The 19,714-nt window shown below is 41.9% G+C and overlaps 1 protein-coding gene across 10 annotated transcripts in view; it reads left to right on the top strand.

Moving 5' to 3' along the window:
* The window catches only part of DLC1 (DLC1 Rho GTPase activating protein), a 493,459-nt gene that overhangs the window by 434,477 nt on the left and 39,268 nt on the right, over positions 1–19,714 (top strand). Inside the window, exon 1 of one of the 10 annotated variants that reach the window (XM_025475708.3) lies at positions 12,365–12,707. The exons of 7 other annotated variants lie outside the window; for them this stretch is intronic. In XM_025475708.3, the coding sequence (XP_025331493.1) occupies positions 12,671–12,707 (37 nt within the window). In that variant the 5' untranslated portion in view covers positions 12,365–12,670. Of the gene's footprint in view, positions 1–12,364; positions 12,708–12,818; positions 12,888–19,714 lie in introns of those variants that run through there. 2 more of the 10 variants (XM_049094619.1, XM_025475891.3) reach the window with 2 other exon arrangements.

Raw genomic sequence — 19,714 nt, 5'->3', positions numbered from 1 at the left:
AAAGAAGAGCATGACTTACAGATTTATGAAACATGTGGTTCTGGAACAGATCCAGGAGACCCAAGAGACTGGCCCTCAAGGGGACACAGTTCTACCATGGCAGGTACAGTCCTGGGATTTGCAGCCGTACACTCAGTGGGCCACCACGGTTTTCTTTTCTGAATTGCTGTGAGGCATGGTAGCCCACAGAGAAGATGCCTTTTCCTTTCCAACATTTTTGTGTTTAATTAGTAGCATTTTTGAATGCTGGATGTGTTTAGAACCCTATACAAGGAAGTGAATGTGAATATAAATTCAGTGTTACTCTGTGTTTCAAGACAAACTAGAACCTAAAGCTGAAGGGACCTAAGAGAACATCTGGTCCAAACCCTTCATTTTACACATGAGGGAAGAGGAGACCTGAGACAGTGCTTCAGACTCACATAGTTTGACTTTAAAGCCCTGGTCATAATCATCATCGCAGAGATTCAAGTTTTGGCTTCCCTAATTATTAAAAGTATGATATCAAGCAAGCTATGTAACCCGAGTTGAATTCCTTATCTGTAATGATACTATTTACCTCCAAATTAACTTGTTTCTACAACTTAAAATCCTGAGCTAAATGTTCCAGTACCCCTCCTGTCATATAAATTATATCTTTTTATTTATATACAATAAAATATATTATTAATATGTAGTATATTGTATATAATATATGCATTTTAAAAATAAACTAAGGAGCAAGGGATTTATAAACAACTCAAGGCCACTGATGGTGATTATGAACAAGTTAGGGACATGATTTATATATCAGATCTCTTTCCTCTATACATGCATGGACTTCAGGATTCTCATAGATTCATTTTTTTAGAAATTCAGAACTGGAGCACTCAATTATGAAATTCAATAGGCCTTTTCTAATTTTTTTTGCCTTTTATATGTCTGTTTTGTCAATTCACCCAAAATATGAAAATAATCAGTACAGAAATAGTTGTTTGTTTAACAGCAGTATATTTGTATTGGAGAGATCCAATCCAGTCTATTCTCTTATAAGTCTTCAAACATCAGTCTTCCATAATTCATGAGTCTTATTGCCAGGTCTACTTTAAAAATGTATCATTTTTGCCTTGCAGTTCCCCAAAATGCAGCTTACTTCAACTGAATCCATAAGAGATAATTGACCAAATTGGTTATGCATGAAAAACCAAACTTGATGACATACTTCAGGCCTATTCTCCTGTTGCCTATTAAAGTAAGCTAATGATCTGGAGCTGTGTAGGAGTTTCCAGAAATAACACTGTAATGACCAACATACTGTAGTTCGCAGCTAAGAAAAAACTGTTTATTTTTTTCAGACATTGCTCAAGCCCATGCCATACTATCATTATTTTATGACCCAATCTACTATAAAGAAACATCAACACATTACAACTTAGATGAACACAAAACATCTCCTTACTGAAAAAAAAAACCTCATATTTTCAAAACCATGATAGATAATTTTCTTTGAGCCAATGCTTTAGAATGACATCTGGATATTGATTTAAAAGTCAAAGTAAAAAAAAAATAATAGAAGTCAAAGTAGGAGGAACCACATAAATGGCTCCTTTACTTTTTAAAACTTTTTAATTTTAGTTTTTTGAGTACAGTTGACATACAATATTGAATTAGTTTCAGGTGCACAACATGAAGATTTAACTTCTCTCTATACCTTATGCTATGCTCACCACAAATGTAAGTACAGTCGGTCACCATATGATGCTGTCACTGACTGTATTCCTGATGCCATGCCTTTTATTCCTATGACTTACTCTTTCTATAACTAGAAGCCTGTATTTCTCAGTCTCCTTTACTTGTTTTGCCCATCTTCCCCCCCACCCCGATCCTTGGACCATCAGCTTCTTCTCTGTATTATAGGTCTGATTGTGCTTTTTGTTTGTTTATTCATTTTTTTTTATTTTTAGATTCCACATAAGTGTGCAACCTGTGTTGTCTTTTTCAGTCTCACTTATTTCATTTAGCATAATTCCCTTTAGGTCTATACATGGCAAGACCTCATCCTTTTTTATGGCTGCACAATATGCTATTATATATTTTATATATACACACATTATCTTCTTTTTCCATTCATCTATGGATGGACACTTAGGTTGCTTCCATATCTTGGCTGTTGTATATAATGCTGCAATAAATATAGAAGTGCATATATCCTTTCAAATTAGTGTTTTGTTTTGTTTGGGTAAATACTCTGTAGTGGAATTACTGGATCAGAAATAATATGATATTTCTGGATTTTTTAAAGGAACTTCCATACTAAAAAAAAAAACAAACAAAAAAAAGGAACTTCCATACTCTTTTCCACAGTGTCTGTACCAATTTGCATTCCCACTAACAGTTTGTGAGAGTTTTTTATTCTCCACATCCTCATGAACACTTACATTTCTTGTCTTTTTTTATTTTAGCCATTCCGACAGGTGTGAGATGATATCTCATTGTGGTTTTGATTTGCATTTCCCTCATGATGAGTGATATTGAGCATCTTTTCATGTGTCTGTTGGCCATCTGTATGTTCTCTCTGGAAAAATAACAATTCAGATTCACTGCCCATTTTTAAAATAGATTGTTTTGTTTTGATGTTGAATTGTATAAGTTCTTTATATATTTTGATTATTAGCCCCTTATTGGATATTCATTTGCAAACACCTTCTTCCATTCAGTAGGTAGCCTTTTTGTTTCCATGATGGTTTTCTTCATTGTGCAAAAGTTTTTTATTTTGATGTAGTTCTGACAGTTTATGTTTGCTTTTGTTTAATCTCTTGCCTTCAGAGACACATGTAGAAAAATGTTGCTACCACGGATGTCAGATATTACTATCTATGTTCTTTTTTAGGATTTTTATGGTTTCAGGTCATACATGTAGGTCTTTAGTCTATTTAGAGTTTATTTTTGTGTATGTGTCAGAAAGTGGTCCAGTTTGATCTCTTGCATGTTATTGTCCAATTTTCCAACCACCATTTATTGAAAAGACTATATCTTTTTCTCATTGTATACTCTTGCCGCCTTGGTCATAGATTAACTGACCTGATAAGCATGGGTCTATTTCCAGGCTTTCTCTTCTATTCTACTGGTCTATGTGTCTATTTTTGTGCTAGTGCCACGCTGTTTTGATTACTACAGTTTTGTAGTGTATCATAAAATCTGGGATAGTGACACCTCCATCTTTGTTTTTCTTTTCTTTCTCAAGATGTCTGGCTACTCAGGATCTTTTGTGGCTCCATATTAATTTTAGTATTATTTGTTTTAGTTTTGTGAAAAGTGCTGTTGGTATTTTGATAGGGATTGCATTAAACCTGTAGAGTGCTTTGGGTAGTATGGATATTTTTTAACAATATTAATTCCACCCATCCGTGAGTGTTGAATATCTTTCCAATAAATGGCTCTTTTGAACAAAATGGTAGAGAGCAATACTAAAAATAGTTTTCTGCCCACAAGATGAAAGGCCAAAATGGCCACACTGGTATTGTACTTAGTTCCAGAAAAACTCAGATATCCTAAGGTTTACTAACTAGTAGATAGATGTACACACATACACACACACACACACACACACACACTACACTTAGGGAGAATTTGAAAGTTAAAAAGTGTCTCAAAAATTCAATGCCCCTTGGTCTCCATCTGGTACTCTGACCCTGCTAGCTTTTTTGCAGAGGCTTTTATGGAGGCCTCCCTCTATGCAGAGCATCTCTATGTGAAGTTAGGGAAGATAGGAAATTAAATAAGACTGCTAGACTCGTTGAGTAAATAATGAAACCTATCATTAAAAATAAAGCAAAAAATGCCACATGTTAAATGACCTTGTTTTGTAAGTTGATTTTGTGTCAACATTTCTGGCTTCAAATTATATAGAGAAAACTACTTAAGTAAACTCCTAGTTAATAATTGAAAAGAACAAATAAGTAAGACCTTTGAATTTTGTTTTAATCTTGTTTTTTTATTTTTATTTATTTTTTTAATCTTGTTTTTTTAATACCATAATTAAATAAGCTTAAAAGGCAGATGGACAAACTAGTAAAAATATTTTATAATATTTTAATATTTCTTTTTTTAAAGATTTTATTTATTTATTCATGAGACACACACACACACACACACACACACACAGAGGCAGAGACACAGGCAGAGGGAGAAGCAGGCTCCAGACAGGGAGCCTGACGTGGGACTCGATCCCAGGACTTCAGGATCATGTCCTGGGCCGAAGGCAGGCACTAAACCACTGAGCCACCCAGGGATCCCTATTTTAATATTTCTAATGTGTAAATAATATTTCAAAATCAGTAACAAAAAGAAAAATCCCACCCAGGGGATCCCTGGGTGGCTCAGCGGTTTAGCGTCTGCCTTTGGCCCAGGGCACGATCCTGGAGTCCCAGGATCGAGTCCCACATCAGGCTCCCGGCATGGGCCTGCTTCTCCCTCCTCCTGTGTCTCTGCCTCTCTCTCTCTCTCTATGTCTATCATAAAATAAATAAATCTTAAAAAAAAAAAAAAGAAAAATGCTTCATTGAGGGGGGAAAAAGCTATAGGACTAAATAGACAATTTTTTAAAACACAGCTAGTTAATAAATATGAACATTTTTCAACCAGTGTAACAAAAGGACCAAAACCAAAAGAATAAGTACTGTATGATTTCACTTATATATATGGTACTTGGAATAGTCAACTTCCTAGAGACAGTAAATAGAATCCTGGTTCCAGAAGGCTGGGGCGTGGGGGAGAAGAATTATTGTTAAAGAGATACAAAGTTCCAGTTGGGGAAAATGGAAAAGTTCTGAAGGTGGATGGTGATGATAGTTGTACAACAAGGTTAACAGACACAATGCCACTACTCTGTACATTTAATAATGGCTAAAATGGTAAATTTTATGTTATTTTACTACAATTAAACAAATTCAGCCAGTTTAGTATTCAAACAAATGTGGACTTAAGCAGTAATGAGATAATACTTTTTTGCTCGTTAAATTAGCAGAAGGAATGGTAATGACAACACTTTAATGAAGAGAAATGGGCACATTCAACCACTGATTAAATGTAAAATAAGCACAAGGTTTCTGGATGACAGTTGAGAAATATAAGTCAAATGTCCCAATACCATTTGGGTTATTAGTTTAAAGTACCTAAGTGGGGACACCTGAGTAGCTCAGCAGTTGAGCATCTGCCTTTGGCTCAGGGCATGATCCCAGGGTCCTGGGATGGAGTCCCACATCAGGTTCCCCACAGGGAGCCTGCTTCTCCCTCTATTTCTCTGCCGATCTCTCTGTGTCTCTCATGAATAAAAAATAAAATCTTTAAAAAAAAAAAAAACAAAGTACCTAAGTGAATTTGCTTAAAGAAATTATCATTCTTGCTCTTTAAAAATTTTTATATGAGAATGTTCATTACATAAAATGCTGAAAAATTAGAAATTCAACATTGGTTAATCAATACGTGTAAATCCATAAGACAGAACATGAAGCAACTATAAAATGTCATATTTATGTATGTATATAAAATGAAATAAGACATTACAAAACAATATATACTATGATCCCAATTTTGTACAACAAAGTATCTGTACTTAAAAATTTGACAGAGAGGATAGACATAAAAATGGAATACAGGTGTCTACCATTGTCCCTGATAGTAGGAGTATGAGGAGGTTTTATTTTTTTCTTTATGCTTTTCCATATTTTCTAAACTTTCTAACAGTGGATATTTTATAATCATAGAATTCATATGTACTATAATTATTAAATATTAATAATATTAACATTATTATTAAATAAGAAAGCAAAGTATAAATATTAGTTGCACTTTCGTATTTGTAGAACTTAAAAAATAATGTTGTCCATTATTCAACTTGAAATGAATTACTTGCTACAAGCCCCAAAAAAGTACTATTAAATGGAGAACAATGTCAGAATAGACAAAGAATCAAAGCATGCCATTAAAATTGGCTAATTCGATGGGAAAGTAGCCCAGTTTCTTTCATAGAATCAATTTTTACTTTTCATTGGCTTAATTTTTATAATGTCAGAGCCCACATGAAAGAACCAGAGCAGTCACTGGTGAAAATCCAATGGAAATTGGGGGCGGCGAGAGCTCTGACTTGGTGCCATTACTTCTGGGCACCCTCCTTCCCTACATGCTGAGCCTTGAGGCACTGGGCTAATTGGGTACCCAAGCTGCTAAGTGGCATTGCCTTCAGAAGGAGACTCTACTGCAAATATTGTAATTATCTCAGGAAAAAGTGTTCATTGATTTATCATATCGGGAATGAGAATTCAGTATTTTCAAATCCTCCACTCAACTATAACAGAGCTGTATCTGTACCTCTTTCCACCTATGAATTTTCTCCTCCAAGCCCTTTCTTCATGTTTTATGGGGGTGGGAGGGGGGCAGATATTTACCGAAGTATTTTTTAATTGAGATATAATTGGCATATAATATTATGTTAGTTTCAGAGTTGAAATGTTATATACATAGCAAAATGATCACCACAATAAGTCTAGTTAATATTGGTCACCACACATAGTTACAAAATACTTTTTCTTGTATGAAAAATTTTTTTACCTTTTTGAGAGTGAGTGTGTGGGGGAGGGGGAAGGAGACAGAGGTAGAATCTTAAGCAGGCTCCAAGCCCAGCGCTGAGCCTGAGAGGAACTCAATCTCACAACCCTGAGATCATGACTGAGCTGAAATCAAGAGTCAGACACTTAACCGACTGAGCCATCCAGGTGCCTGCATCTGTGATGAAACCTTTTAAGATCAACTCTCTCAGCAACTTTCAAATATGTAGTACAATTGTATGAACTATAGTTACCAGGCTGTACATTACATCCCAAAGATGTATTTATTCCTGTTCATTTTTGTTTCACCAGCACACTGCCTTTTCCAAGGTCTAATAAATAATTGTTGCATGATAAACATATTATGTCCAGCTGGTTCATAATTGGGGTTTAAGTGATTGCCCCAAAAGTAGATTTATATTACATTACGCAGGAAGGAACAAAGGACTCCTCCCTCTTGACTAAAACATCACTGGTAGACTAAGTCACCTTCCCTGTATTTTAAATTGTTCAAAAGAAGTAGTAAAAAAAAAAAATCTGACTGAGGATGCCTGGATGGTTGAGCATCAGTGGTTGAGCATCCCTGGATCCTGGGATTGAGTCCCTCATCGGGCTACCTTCATGGAGCCTGCTTCTCCTTCTGCCTATGTCTCTGCCTCTCTCTGTGTCTCGCATGAATAAATAAATAATATCTTTAAAAAAGGATCTGACTGAACAAGGGAGCTAGTCTAGGTAAAACTAAAATGGGATGAATCTGTTTCATTGCCCAATCCTCTTTTCCTCTTTCCCCATGTGATACCTCCAGCAATTGGATTTTAAACATTTCTGAAAAGGCTAAATACAAGGGTGGATAGTAGGGAAAGAACCCAGATGTGAGTCACGGAAACTTAAACATAAGTGAATATTTTAGGGACAACCATTACATTTCAAATTTAATTATTTCTCTTCATTGAATACCGTTTAAAAATGATTTTCAAAACTTTCTATTATTTGCCATATTTCCTTTGAACATTACAAATAAATTTTTTTCCACACTGATTTCCCAACGCTCCATTGAACACAAATTATATTACAACATTTTCCACGCTCAGGAGGCTTTTAGTTCCTGTGGGAGAGAAATAAATTTCCAAAGACATCGCTTGGCTCATATCACTAGAGCAGAGGTTTTAACTAGTTGCCCTGGAGCTAAATGAAGCCCAAAGTTGAAATTACTTGGAATGGGTTTAGATTTTTTTTAATTAGTTGCCAGCATCTAAAAATTGAGAGGTTTGAAATAAAATTATAGAAAGCTAGGAGGCTCTGGAAAAATCTTTAGGGCAACCCAGGTGGCTCAGCGGTTTAGCGCCGCCTTCAACCCGGAGCCTGATCCTAGAGACCCGGGATCAAGTCCCACATCAGACTCCCTGCATGGAGCCTGCTTCTCCCTCTGCCTGTGTCTGTGCCCTCTCTCTCTCTCTCTCTCTCTCTCTCTCTCTCTCTCTCTCTCTCTCTCTGTGTCTCTCATGAATAAATAAAATCTTTAAAAAAAAAAAAGAAAGAAAGGGGATCCCTGGGTGGCGCAGCGGTTTGGCGCCTGCCTTTGGCCCAGGGCGCGATCCTGGAGACCCAGGATCGAATCCCACGTCGGGCTCCCGGTGCATGGAGCCTGCTTCTCCCTCTGCCTGTGTCTCTGCCTCTCTCTCTCACTGTGTGCCTATCATAAATAAATAATAAAAAAAAAAAAGAAAGAAAGAGAGAGAGAAAGAAAGAAAGAAAGAAAGAAAAGAAAAAGAAAAGGAAAAGAAAAGAAAGAAAAGGAAAAGAAAAGAAAAGAAAAGAAAAGAAAAGAAAAGAAAAGAAAAGAAAAGAAAGAAAGAAAAGAAAGAAAAGAAAGAAAAGAAAAGAAAAGAAAAGAAAAGAAAAGAAAAGAAAAGAAAAGAAAAGAAAAAGAAAAGAAAAGAAAAAGAAAAATATTTAAGCCCAGAACCAAGGGGTTGCTCTGTTAACACATGCCAACAGTCAAGTGAGCCTTACTGACCCTGCCCCTTTGGGGAAGTTCTGGGTTCCCCAGTTCTCCCTACCCCACTGTGGCTTGCCTTCTTCAGCAGTATTATCTGAGTACCTATAGACACTTGAGTTTTACTCTTTTTAAAAAAAACACATTATAGTGGAAAAAATGCTAGAGGATGTCCTTGGGTAGTATCAATGATATCTAATATCAATCATTAATATAGAGTAGGAACCAGAGAGGTGACCTCTTAGTCATTTAGCTTTTTGTCACGCAGTTTAGGAATTACCCATCTGATTTTCTTGCCTTAATACACAGTTGAATGTGAAAACATCCAAATAGAGTAGTATATCCTATGAGTAGCTTCCGTGAACCTGATACCCAAACTGAGAAGAGCATGGCAGGAGGTAAATATCACAAGTCTTTGTCTTTGGGTCAAGTTGTAGCCACAAAATCTGATGTAATTTGTAATGGTTTTTATCATCATATTTAAAGGGATTTTGGAGGACCATAGACTTCTGGTGGGGAAATGGGCCACTTAATCCCTGCCTCTTAGAGTCCAGTGTTAATGCAAATCAGCTAACGAGCCTAGTCTAATGTCATCTGCCCACAACAGAAGCAATGAAACATTGGGTGATGAGTTGAAGGTTGAATGAAGAAGAAGGAGTCTGAGCTGTCCTGTGGACCCTCTTTTATCTGGTAAAGCATTGCTGTTGATATTCTTAATGCCTTTTTCACTCCTCCCTTCCCCCAGTTTGTAAAAGCTCCTCAGATTTGGAAAGGTTAAAGTCAAGGGCTCACTTTGTTTTGTTTTAATCTACTCCTGATGATTATTTAAATAGAAATCTCATGTTTTTGTTTGATGTGTTCACTTAGTAATATGTAATAATAATGGCTAACATCAAGTGCTCATTATGTGCCAAGCACTTATGTACATTATCTTATTCAATCTTCGTTAAAAACCTCATAAGATAGGCACTAGTTCAACATCGTTTTTTTAAAGATGAAGAAACTAAAGTATCAGAGGCAAAATAATGTGTTCATCACACAGCTAGTAAGTGGCCTGCTACAAAAGTCCTGCTTCCAACCACTATTCTGCAAGTGTAGCAGCCTTCAAAATGTAGCGTGTCCATTTCTAAAGAGGGTAAGAATTAAAACTCTGGGGGCACTTGGGTGGCTTGGTTAAGTACCCTACTTTTGATTTCAGCTCGGGTCATGATCTTGGGGTCTTAGGATCTAGTCCCATGTTGGGCTCCACACTGGGCGCAGAGCCTGCTTAAGACTCTCTCTCTCCTCTCTCCCTCTGCCCTTCCTTCCCCTCCCCCACCAAAAAAAAAAAAAAAAAAAGAATTAAAACTATGAAATTGAGATTTGGCCCAGGGCACAGGTTATGTCGATAAACCAAAGAATGGAAGAAGGTGATGAGATTCAGTGAAGGCCAAATGCAAAACAATATCTCACTAAGGAAAATGTTTTTGGAGTTATTTGATATTATTAGATGATGAGCTAGCTATCCACATAGCAGAAACCTCCAGAGAAATAGGATGAATTAGAGAAGACCCAGAAAAGACATCATCAATAATCAAGGAGAAAGGAATGAAGTTTGAACAAAAAGAGACAAAAAGGGCAGTATGTTTTATTCTGAAATACTTAGTGGGGGCTGGATGTATAGGGATTGCACAAACTCCTAGGAACCTAATTAAATTGAATGCAACTTCACCTAACTAATGAACATTAAGAACTTATTCTAAGAGTTGATATGTTTTGGAGAAGATGCTTAGAATATCTGTATTTTTAAGGTTTGAATTTTTAATAAATAAGTGAAATTAGTATGTTTAGGATATGAATAGAAATATATTCCTATTTTCTAAGCTTAAAGTATACACTGCAACCTGAGTGGTTTTCTCAAAATGCAGATCTGCCTATGGGATGTCTTCATCCATTAACATAGCTTCTCACTGTTTACAACCGTAAAGGATAAAACAATCCTTAACACAGTCATGCAGGGAATCAGAAAAGTTCTTGCCCTTACTTTTCCAACTTCCTCTTGAATCCCACTCCAACTTGTTGACAACTGCGAGCGTTTTGACAATTCCCCCAGCATCCAGACTTCAGAGAGCAGGTCTTTCTTGTTGTCTTGGGCTCCACTTCCTGCACATTCATAGCACCTCATTTTCCACAAGGCCCTTGTTGCTTCCCCACCAGACTGTACACTCTGCACAGGCAGAGGTGGACATACCCTTGCTTACCTTGGTGTCCCCAGCAGTTATAAGTAGGTAAAAGCCCTAGAACTATTTATTGATTAGATCCCAAAACCTGAAAGTCCATTCTCCAGAGCCAGAATTCTGATTTGGGTACATTAGAGAGCCAGTGGAGTTAACATTTTTATTGTTGTTTTTTTAAAAAAAAAAAAAAAAAAAACTGGGGTAAAAAGGAGTCTCCTCTATGTGAGCTAAGGAATGCCTAGGAAATCAATATGTTTTTAAGCTATAATTAAGACAGACTAAAGTCTCCGGTTTGTATTTAACCCTATTTAAATAAACTGTCCCACAACTCCTCTCTCCCCTCCCCTGCTTTATGTTTCTCCATCTAAGACACTGTAAATATTTCACGGTTTACTTTGTTTAGTGCATCTTCTCCACTGGGAGATAAATTTTAGGAGGTAAGAGAGATGTTTGGATTTTTTTGCTTGCTGCTCTATCTCCAGTCTAGAACAGTGTTTGGCACATAATCAATGCTCTTGATACATATTTTTGAATGAATGGGTGTAGTGGTTTTCTTTGCGCAGAGGTAATAGGCAGAAAACACCAATTAGCCCCAGAGTAAATTTTCATGAAACCCTGCTCTGAATTTTTAAAAATCTTACAGAGGTCATATTGTGATCTTTAAAAATGAGACTTCCTGTGATATCAGGGGCCCCCAAATTACAGAGCCTCCAAATCACCCTAAGGTTTGTAAAAACGCGGATTATCACCATCAGAGATTATAATTCTCTGATACAGAGGCCAGTCCTACCGCTTGCAGGTTGCATTGCGTTGCGGTCTGAGGTCCATAGTTTGGAAAATACCGACCGTGAATGTGCACACAGTAAACTCCACACGTGCTGACTAAAAACTGAATCCCCCTCTAGAGCAGGAATTGAATAATATTAATTATAATATACACTATATTTAATATTGATTAACATAACAAATTTGTATTTGTTCTCTATCCCCGCGGGGTTTAGCAATGAATGATGAATGTCCAAGGGACAGGTATTATTCTCCCCATTTTACAGCAGAGGAAACACTGATTCACCCCTACCTCCCGCTTCCCCTCGGTTCTGAAAATTTATGCGGTTCCCACCGGGACGTAAGGGAGGGGGGAAAAAATAGAGATTTTTTTTTTAAGTGTGCAAAGGTACCAAAAAAAAAGAGGGAAAGTGCGCGGTATCCCAGAGTCCAGCTCAGAGTTTGCGTGCACCCCTGAGGCCAAGAGTTGGAGAGCTCGGGGCGCTCCCCGCTGAGGACACTGGAGACTATTCCTGCCCGGGGGCAGAGAGGGCGCGGGCACGGGGCGGGGGGCGGGGCGGGGGGCGGGGCGGGGGCGGGGCCAGAGCACCGCCTGGGGCTGTGGTTGGTTCGCCCAGCGGCGGGGGCGGGGCGGGGGCGGGGCAGGGGCGGAGCCAGGACGGGCGGGGTCCGGGGCCACCACCCCGGCGGCGCGACGGCGGGCACGCGGCCGGCCTCGCCCCTCCCCTCGGGGGCGGGCCCTGCGGGAGGGCGCGGCCGGAGGGGCGCGCGGGCGGCAGAGCGCTCCGGCCGCCGGCGCGAGCGGGGCGCTTAGCTCGGAGCCGGCCATGGCCGACCTTCTCGGCAGCGGGAGCGAGCGCCCCGGTGCCTCTCGCCCCTCGCCCTGAGCGCGCTCTCCTGCCGAGCTCTGGAAACCCCTGCGTCCTTCCCGGGGCCGCGGCACGGAGCGGCGAGCCGGGATGCGCTGAGGAGCCGCCAGCGCGCGCGTGTCGGGCGGCTCCGTGGGTCCAGGCGCGGGAGCTGAGCCGGCCGGGCGCTGCCTCGACTTCCCTCCCGCGCCGCCGCCGCCCCCGCCCCCGCCGCAGTTGATGTGCAGGAGGAAGCCGGACATCATGATCCTAACACGTAAGCTAGACCCGTGCCTTGCCGTCGGGCCGGCGGCGGGAGCGAGCTGCGCAGGGGCCTCGCCGCGGAGGAAATGTCACCCCGCCTTGTCAAGCCGGTGCCTGTCGTTCTGTGCCTTTAAAGGGCTTTCCGACGCGGCTCGGGACCCAGTCGTCCAGCTTTCTCGGAGTGGAGGAGGAGGTGGAGTGCGGGGGGGGACGAGGGTCCGGGGCTGGGGAGGGAGGTCCTCATCGCGGGTAGGGACCGCTGGCCACTGGGCTTGGGGCCGCGCGACCCGCAGGCCTGGGGGCGCCCCCGTCGGGGGGGCGGGGGCCCGGGGTCCCGCTGTCCTGCGTCCGCGGGGCGCTGGCCGCCGCCTTCCCTCCTTCGGCCCCGCGGCGACGTCGGGGCTCGGGGCTCGGGGCTCGCAGGCCCCTGCTCTCCAAGTCCAAAATCGGACTCCCCGGGACTTTGTGTTATGTAGGGGTGTTGACGCCGCGGGGGCAATTTGAAAATCATTTTTGGGGTTTTTTTGTTTTGTGTTTTGAAACTGCTTGAAAGTAATCGGGGGGGGGTGGAGAATGGCTTTAATTTCAAACTGGTTTTTCAAATACTGGAAACGCTGGAAAGTAAGTAATTCAGACTCAGGAGGGCGGCTGGCGGCTGGCGGCCCTGGAGAGTGTTGAAGGTGTTTGGCAAAGCCCCCCTCGCCACCACCACCCTGGCTTGCAGGGCGGGGGGTGCCTTCACGTGCCGGGGCGCCGAACCGGGTTTCCTACAAAGCCGCGTGGAGATGCCCACGCCCTTGGCCCCGGAGGAGGCGCCCGCGCGGGCCGAGCGCCTGGGCCGCGCAGGGAAGGAAGGAAGGAAGGAAGGAAGCAAGCGCGCCTCCCGACCCGACTTTTTTCGCAAGGAAGTCACGGCCTTTGGGAGCCCTGCCCCGCTCTGCCTCCGTGCCCCTGACCCCGTCTCCCGACGTCACGGGCTGACACTTTGATCCCGCCGAAGGAGTTTCTGCCCCGGCCGAGCCAACTGGCCGTGCCACGTGTGATTTGCAGATTACGGTTATCAGTGGATCCGTTCGTCCTCCCAGAGCACGGCCCCTGTTGCGAGGGTGGTCGGGGCGGCCCCGGTGAGGCCGCGACGTGGGAGCCGTGGGTCCGCAGGCTGCTAGCGGCGCGCATCTGGGAAGTGTTGAGGCCTCTCTGCGCCTCCCTCGTCTGCAGCTTGGGCTTGAGAGGATCAAAGGAGCTAATGCGGGCGCTTAGCACGTGTCTGGCACTGATGTTCCACAAATACCCAGTTTATGCTAATTACTGTAGAAGGAAACTCCTGCATGTAGTTATTAATCTGCACCGTGGAGGAAAACCTTGCTGCACGCTAGTTTTTTTCTTTTTTCTTTTTTTTTTTAAGATTTTATTTATTTATTAGAGAGAGAGGCAGAGGGAGAAGCAGGCTCCACGCGGGGAGCCCGACCGGACTGGATCCCGGGTCTCCAGGGTCACGCCCTGGGTCCAAGGCAGACGCTAAACCGCTGAGCCACCCAGGGATCCCTGCACGCTAGTTTTGAGTGAGCCTCTTTACACCCAACAGAGCTAGCAAATGGGTTCATTTTCTTTTTACACCCACATGGGTTCATGTTCGAGATTCAAAAGCTCTTTTCATCCCTTGTTGGTGAGATGGAGCGGTGTAGCCTAGGCACAGCCATCCATTACAGAAAGAGTCATGCGGGTGGCATATATGACGCATTTGGATTAAAAAAAAAAAATCACAGCTCTGGACAAGTTAGAATACTGAGTCTCAAATTACATTTTTTCCCCCAAACTCTGTTTGCTGAAGGGATGAGGGAAAATAATAGCCCAGCAGAACTCCGAATGTAAATCTATCAGCAGCTCCAAGAGGTTGACTAATTCAGCATCCATCTGGACTGCAGGCTGGTCCTCTGCAGAGATAATTTGCAGACCATAAGTGTGGAATTAATGGAGGCACCCAGTGCCATCTTGGCTTGCAGGCTGGAGCAGATGGTCAGAGGGGTGCCCTGTAAGTCAATAGCCCCCCTAATAGAAGAACTAAAATCCTGGGGAATGAGTGTCAAATAGTTAGCAGATGTGCATTCAGAAGTTATTTCAAGACATTTTCTGAGAAAATGTTGGCAATTGCGTGTATTAACTTTTATTGTGGCATGCCAGATTTACAGCGTGGCCCAAGCCCGGCTGCATATTTTTTTCATTAGCACTACTGTTCAGAGTTTAAAATGAAGCACAACAGACTGACTTTCTCCTCCAGCTGCTTTAAAAGTTTGCTTTTGACCAAAAAAAAAAAAAAAAAAAAAGAGAGAGAGAGAGAGAGGATTTTATTTTCATTCAATCTGAGTGACACCTTACACCAAACTAGCCAGAAGCTCAAGAACAGGGACTGACCTTGTTTCCCAACTCCAACTCCACAGGATCAAAATGAGTAGCTTCCAACTTAAATCTTTCCCTAGAGTGGATGAGAAATAGGGTTTTGTTGACTTGCCTGTGACTTTAGCTTACCAATATTAGATCTTAGGAGAAACACCAGTTACTCCTTAAGAGTGAAAAGTTTGCGCAGTTAGGCAATTGATTATGGCTAATTGAAAGCAGTGTTCCAAGTTTTCATACACTGGGCCAACCAAAGGATTTTCCATAGTTCTGGAGGGAAGGTGAGAGGCCAGATGCCCTTTAACCTAAAACCTTTTTTGTTGTTGTTTTATTATTTTGTTACTGGTTAATATTATGGCTTGAAGAGCAAAGATTAAGCAAAATGTAAGGGTATTTTTACATTAAAAAGGAATATTTGGTTGCTTCTGAAAAAATACCAGATTAATAGAAAAGCATATTATGATTGAATGTTATTACTGGGAAGAGAGTGAGAAATGTATATAGTACTTCAACTCTTTCTTGTAGAACCAGCATGGGACCTAGAAGGGATATGGGAGGCCCCATTATGATGCCTTCCAATCAGAGGCTTGGTGGGATTCCAAGAGGTGGTTTGGAATACAAAAATAAGTACTTGAGTTTCCCTTGGTGTCCCCATGGAGATTTTAAGCCATGATGCAATGTTAAAATGAGAGTGGTATTTTTATGACTGAGGCAGGTAAATATGGCATTTCAAAATATGCAGGAACGGGTGATTTGATCCACAAGAATGAGGGCATCCAAAGTACAGTGGGTGAAGTGAATCGTATATTTTTGGAGAGAGCCTTGTACTGGACAGGATGGTCCAGTATTGTAAACACGAGTTTCTCATGCTTAAATCTCCTTCCTAGCAACAGGAAGACGGAAATGAGGCCATGCAAAAAAAAAAAAAAACCTGAAGGGCTCCAGACAATACTTGACCCACCCTAGCATTTTCCCTGTACAGCTAGAAGACTTGCAAAAGTAAAAATAACTTCAGATGTTTCCCCTTCCTCTCTGGATATTACCAGATCACTAAAGACTGAATTCTTGGAGCTTTAGAACACTATAGTCAAACCTGGCCTCATGGTATAATGGGCATCAAGGCTCATGTCATGCCAAGGCTGTTCTCAAAATTATAGAACAGACCTGGGGAGAAAGGTAATCTTAAATTTTTCTGTTTGCATAGTTCAGTGACGAGAATTCTGTGAGTTGGGACCCAGTAGAGGAAAGAATTTAATTTCTAAACATGGTCATTCTTCTGAGTTTAACTGAGTGCTCATTTTCACAGGATTTAACCTTAAGATACTTTGGAGTGGTGGGATTTCAGTGCAAAGGAATGATGCATGCAGCATTCAGGACCTAAAAAGTTTTCCTTGCAGTGGTGATCAAGGTGAATTAATGCCCAACCAGAACATGTTAACATCCGAACACCATGTCCCGAAAAAGCGAAGTCCCCAGTTCCTCTCCTGAAATTAAGAGGAAAAATGCTCTTCTGGGGCAGTTTTCACCATTGTCCTTCTGTCTGATTCTGGGCCTTTTTCCTCTGGAGGAATTCTGAGAAGTGAGGGTCATTCTTCCTTTTTTAAGAAAGACAGTGCTGCTGGGCATCTGGGTGGTTCAGTTGGTTAAGTGTCTGCCTTCAGCTCAGGTCACGATCTTAGGGTCCTGGGATCCAGCCCCTCTTTGGACTCCCTGCTCCCTCTACCTGCTGCTCCCCTTGCTTGTACTCTCTCCAGCTTGCTCTGTCAAATAAAGAAGTCTTAAAAAAATATTTTTAAAAAGGCAGTGATGTAAGATTAAAATTTGCCTTATAGGAATGGGTTACTGGTATGAGTGCTGTCAGTGGTGTTTTCTTTCAACCTCAAATTAGTCAGAAATCTAATTAATGGAAAAGGGTAAGATTCCCAGCCTAGAAGGGCTCTTCCTGTCTCTGCCCCTTTCCTTGTGGGATCCTGTGTTATTGTTAAGGATTATCATGATCAATGATAAGGAGTTGGGAGTAGTCCTGCTGGGGGTTCTCTAATTAGGTCTACTCTGCCTTAACATTTTTTTCAGTCTACCTTCCTTGCCATGGTGGGCCGGAAGAAAGCCTTGCGTATTTAGCTTGTATATTTTTTTTTCCAAAAATTTTTTCCAAAAATATACAAAAATTTGTATATTTTTGCTTGTCTCTCACAAGCAACGGTCAACCGTCTTTAGTATGAATGTTCCTTTTTCGTTTTTTATAAAAAATCCACAGACTTTTGACAGAATACTAATAGTATTCTGTATAGAATATAGTATAGAAGCAGAAATTCATCGCCAAGTTTGCTCTTACTATCACGTTTCACCTTCGCCTCAGCAACCCTGAAAAAGCAGATGGGATGATTCCCCTTTTACAGATGAGGAAATCAGGTCTTGGAGATCCCTGGGTGGCGCAGCGGTTTGGCGCCTGCCTTTGGCCCAGGGCGCGATCCTGGAAACCTGGGATCGAATCCCACGTCGGGCTCCCGGTGCATGGAGCCTGCTTCTCCCTCTGCTTGTGTCTCTGCATCTCTCCCTCTCTCTGTGTGACTATCATAAAAAATAAATAAATAAATAAAATAAAGGAAATCAGGTCTTGGGAGAGAGAGTTCCATTCCTTGCTTCAGATCACTCACTGTCCATGACAGAGCTAGGATTTCTACCAGGTGTGTGTGGCTGTCGTGTGCAGCTCAGGGGACTCTGCTTGGCTGGAGTTGGTTCTGTTTAGAAGACAATATTGTGTGGCTCTGGAGAGCCTCACAGTTACTTTGCAAGTCTCCTAGGGGGCTCGAACTCCTGGGTGGGGAGCTGTAACTTCAGGGTCCAGAATTAACCAGTGAGAGGTTTTTGCATCCTCTCTCAGGGGCCTAGGGCATGGACACCTGAGCCTTTGTCTTTAACATTTCAGGAGGGAATCTGGGATTCCATTTCCTAGCTTCTGTGGACTGCCCTGAATAATGCTTTATTCCATAAAAGTATCTGAAAATACTACTTTTTTTTTTTAAGATTTTATTTATTTATTCATGAGAGACACAGAGAGGCAGAGACATAGGCAGGGTCCCTGTAGGAGGATCCTGATGCGGGGCTTGATCCCAGGACCCCGAGATCACAACCTGAGCCAAAGGCAGATGCTCAACCACTGAATCTCCCTGGTGCCCCTGAAAATACTACTTCTAAGGGGATATTTTCTTCTAGATGTCAGTGAAAACCTTTGAATAGCATCTTGAGAATGGCTGCCTGTTAACAGATAATGCCCCTGGACACCAAGGGTAAAACTTACACCTGACTAAGTCCCTCTCCAACAGTGCTCATGTGGGAGGTGATTTCTCTTAATCATTCAGCCTTGTATTTTATTTTGCTACTAAACCGAGTTTCACAGTGGAAAGCATACCCCTTTTCCATTCACACAAACCTCTGCTTGGTGGCCTTTTCATGTCTTACCCCCTCCTGTCCCCAGGAGGAAAATCAAAAACTCCCCGAAGGCTGAGGTCAGTGAAGCTAGAGTCCTCAGATGCCTTTGACACCTCCCATCCACATTTTGTTCTCTTCCTGCCCCACCTCTGAGTGTCCCGCAGAGAGGATTGGAGGCTGCTTCCTGAAGCTTGTCAGAAAGGCGCCTTCCTTCTCCTTGCAGGAGTCTCTGGAGGATGTGTGAGGGACAGAAGGTTTCCACACCCTGAGGTTGTCGCATTTCCGAGGCTGTGAGCACTGAGAAAGCCACAAGGAAGGGACCCTGGAGGTGAAATGGCTGCGCTACAGCCTCGCCTTGCCCTTGGTCACAGCCAGGTGACAAAGTAGATCTAAGATGCTAGAATTCTGAAATCATCTTCACTCCTGAGCCTGGAGAAACTAAATGCACAGGGGACCATCTCCACACAGCTCCCATGTTCAAACTGGATAGCATGAAAAAGGGATCTTCCATGATGCCTGTGCATTTCTAAGTCATTTCAGGGGAAATTCCAGAACTTTGCAATGGCAGCCTGGAAAAACATCGCCTCTTCCCCAGTGAGGGGCAGCCGAGAGGCCTGGTAGTTCAGTGACTAGGCCAAGGTCATATGTGTGTTTAAACAGTGTTTCAGACCCCTTCCTGCCCACATGTGTGAAAAAAGACAAAAAATGGGGAGAACAACAAAATGAGGGCCTTAATGTCTGGAGGAAAAATGTATCCATATAGAAACAGAAGCCTTTCTAAATAAACAGATGGACCCAAATTAAAGTTTGACCATTAGATCATGTGTGTCTGGGGAGCTGGTTGTCACCAGCATTTTTAATGAAAATAATTCTTTAGCTCACCTAAAAGACAATAGGCCTTATTTTTTCTTACACTTGTTGGCACAAAACTGAGAAGGTCCAGTTATACAGTGTTTCCTGCTTGAGGTTAGACATAAGAATGCCTAAAGGCAGCTTCCATTCACCAGTGTCTACCATGTTTTTATTTTTATTCGTCTTTGTGTAAGGCAACTTAATGTTTTGTTCTATTCTTTTTTTTTCTCTCTGTTAGAATGGCCTAAAACCTGAGTGGACAGCCTTTTTTTTTTTTTTTTTTTTTTTTTTTTAAGATTTTATTTCTTTATTTGACAGAGAGCACAAGCAAGGGGAGAGGGA

This window comes from Canis lupus, chromosome 16 (assembly GCF_003254725.2).
Source record: "Canis lupus dingo isolate Sandy chromosome 16, ASM325472v2, whole genome shotgun sequence".
NCBI lineage: Eukaryota > Metazoa > Chordata > Mammalia > Carnivora > Canidae > Canis > Canis lupus.
Note: the sequence above shows the minus strand (reverse complement) of the source record. Positions and strands in the feature narration are given on the sequence as shown.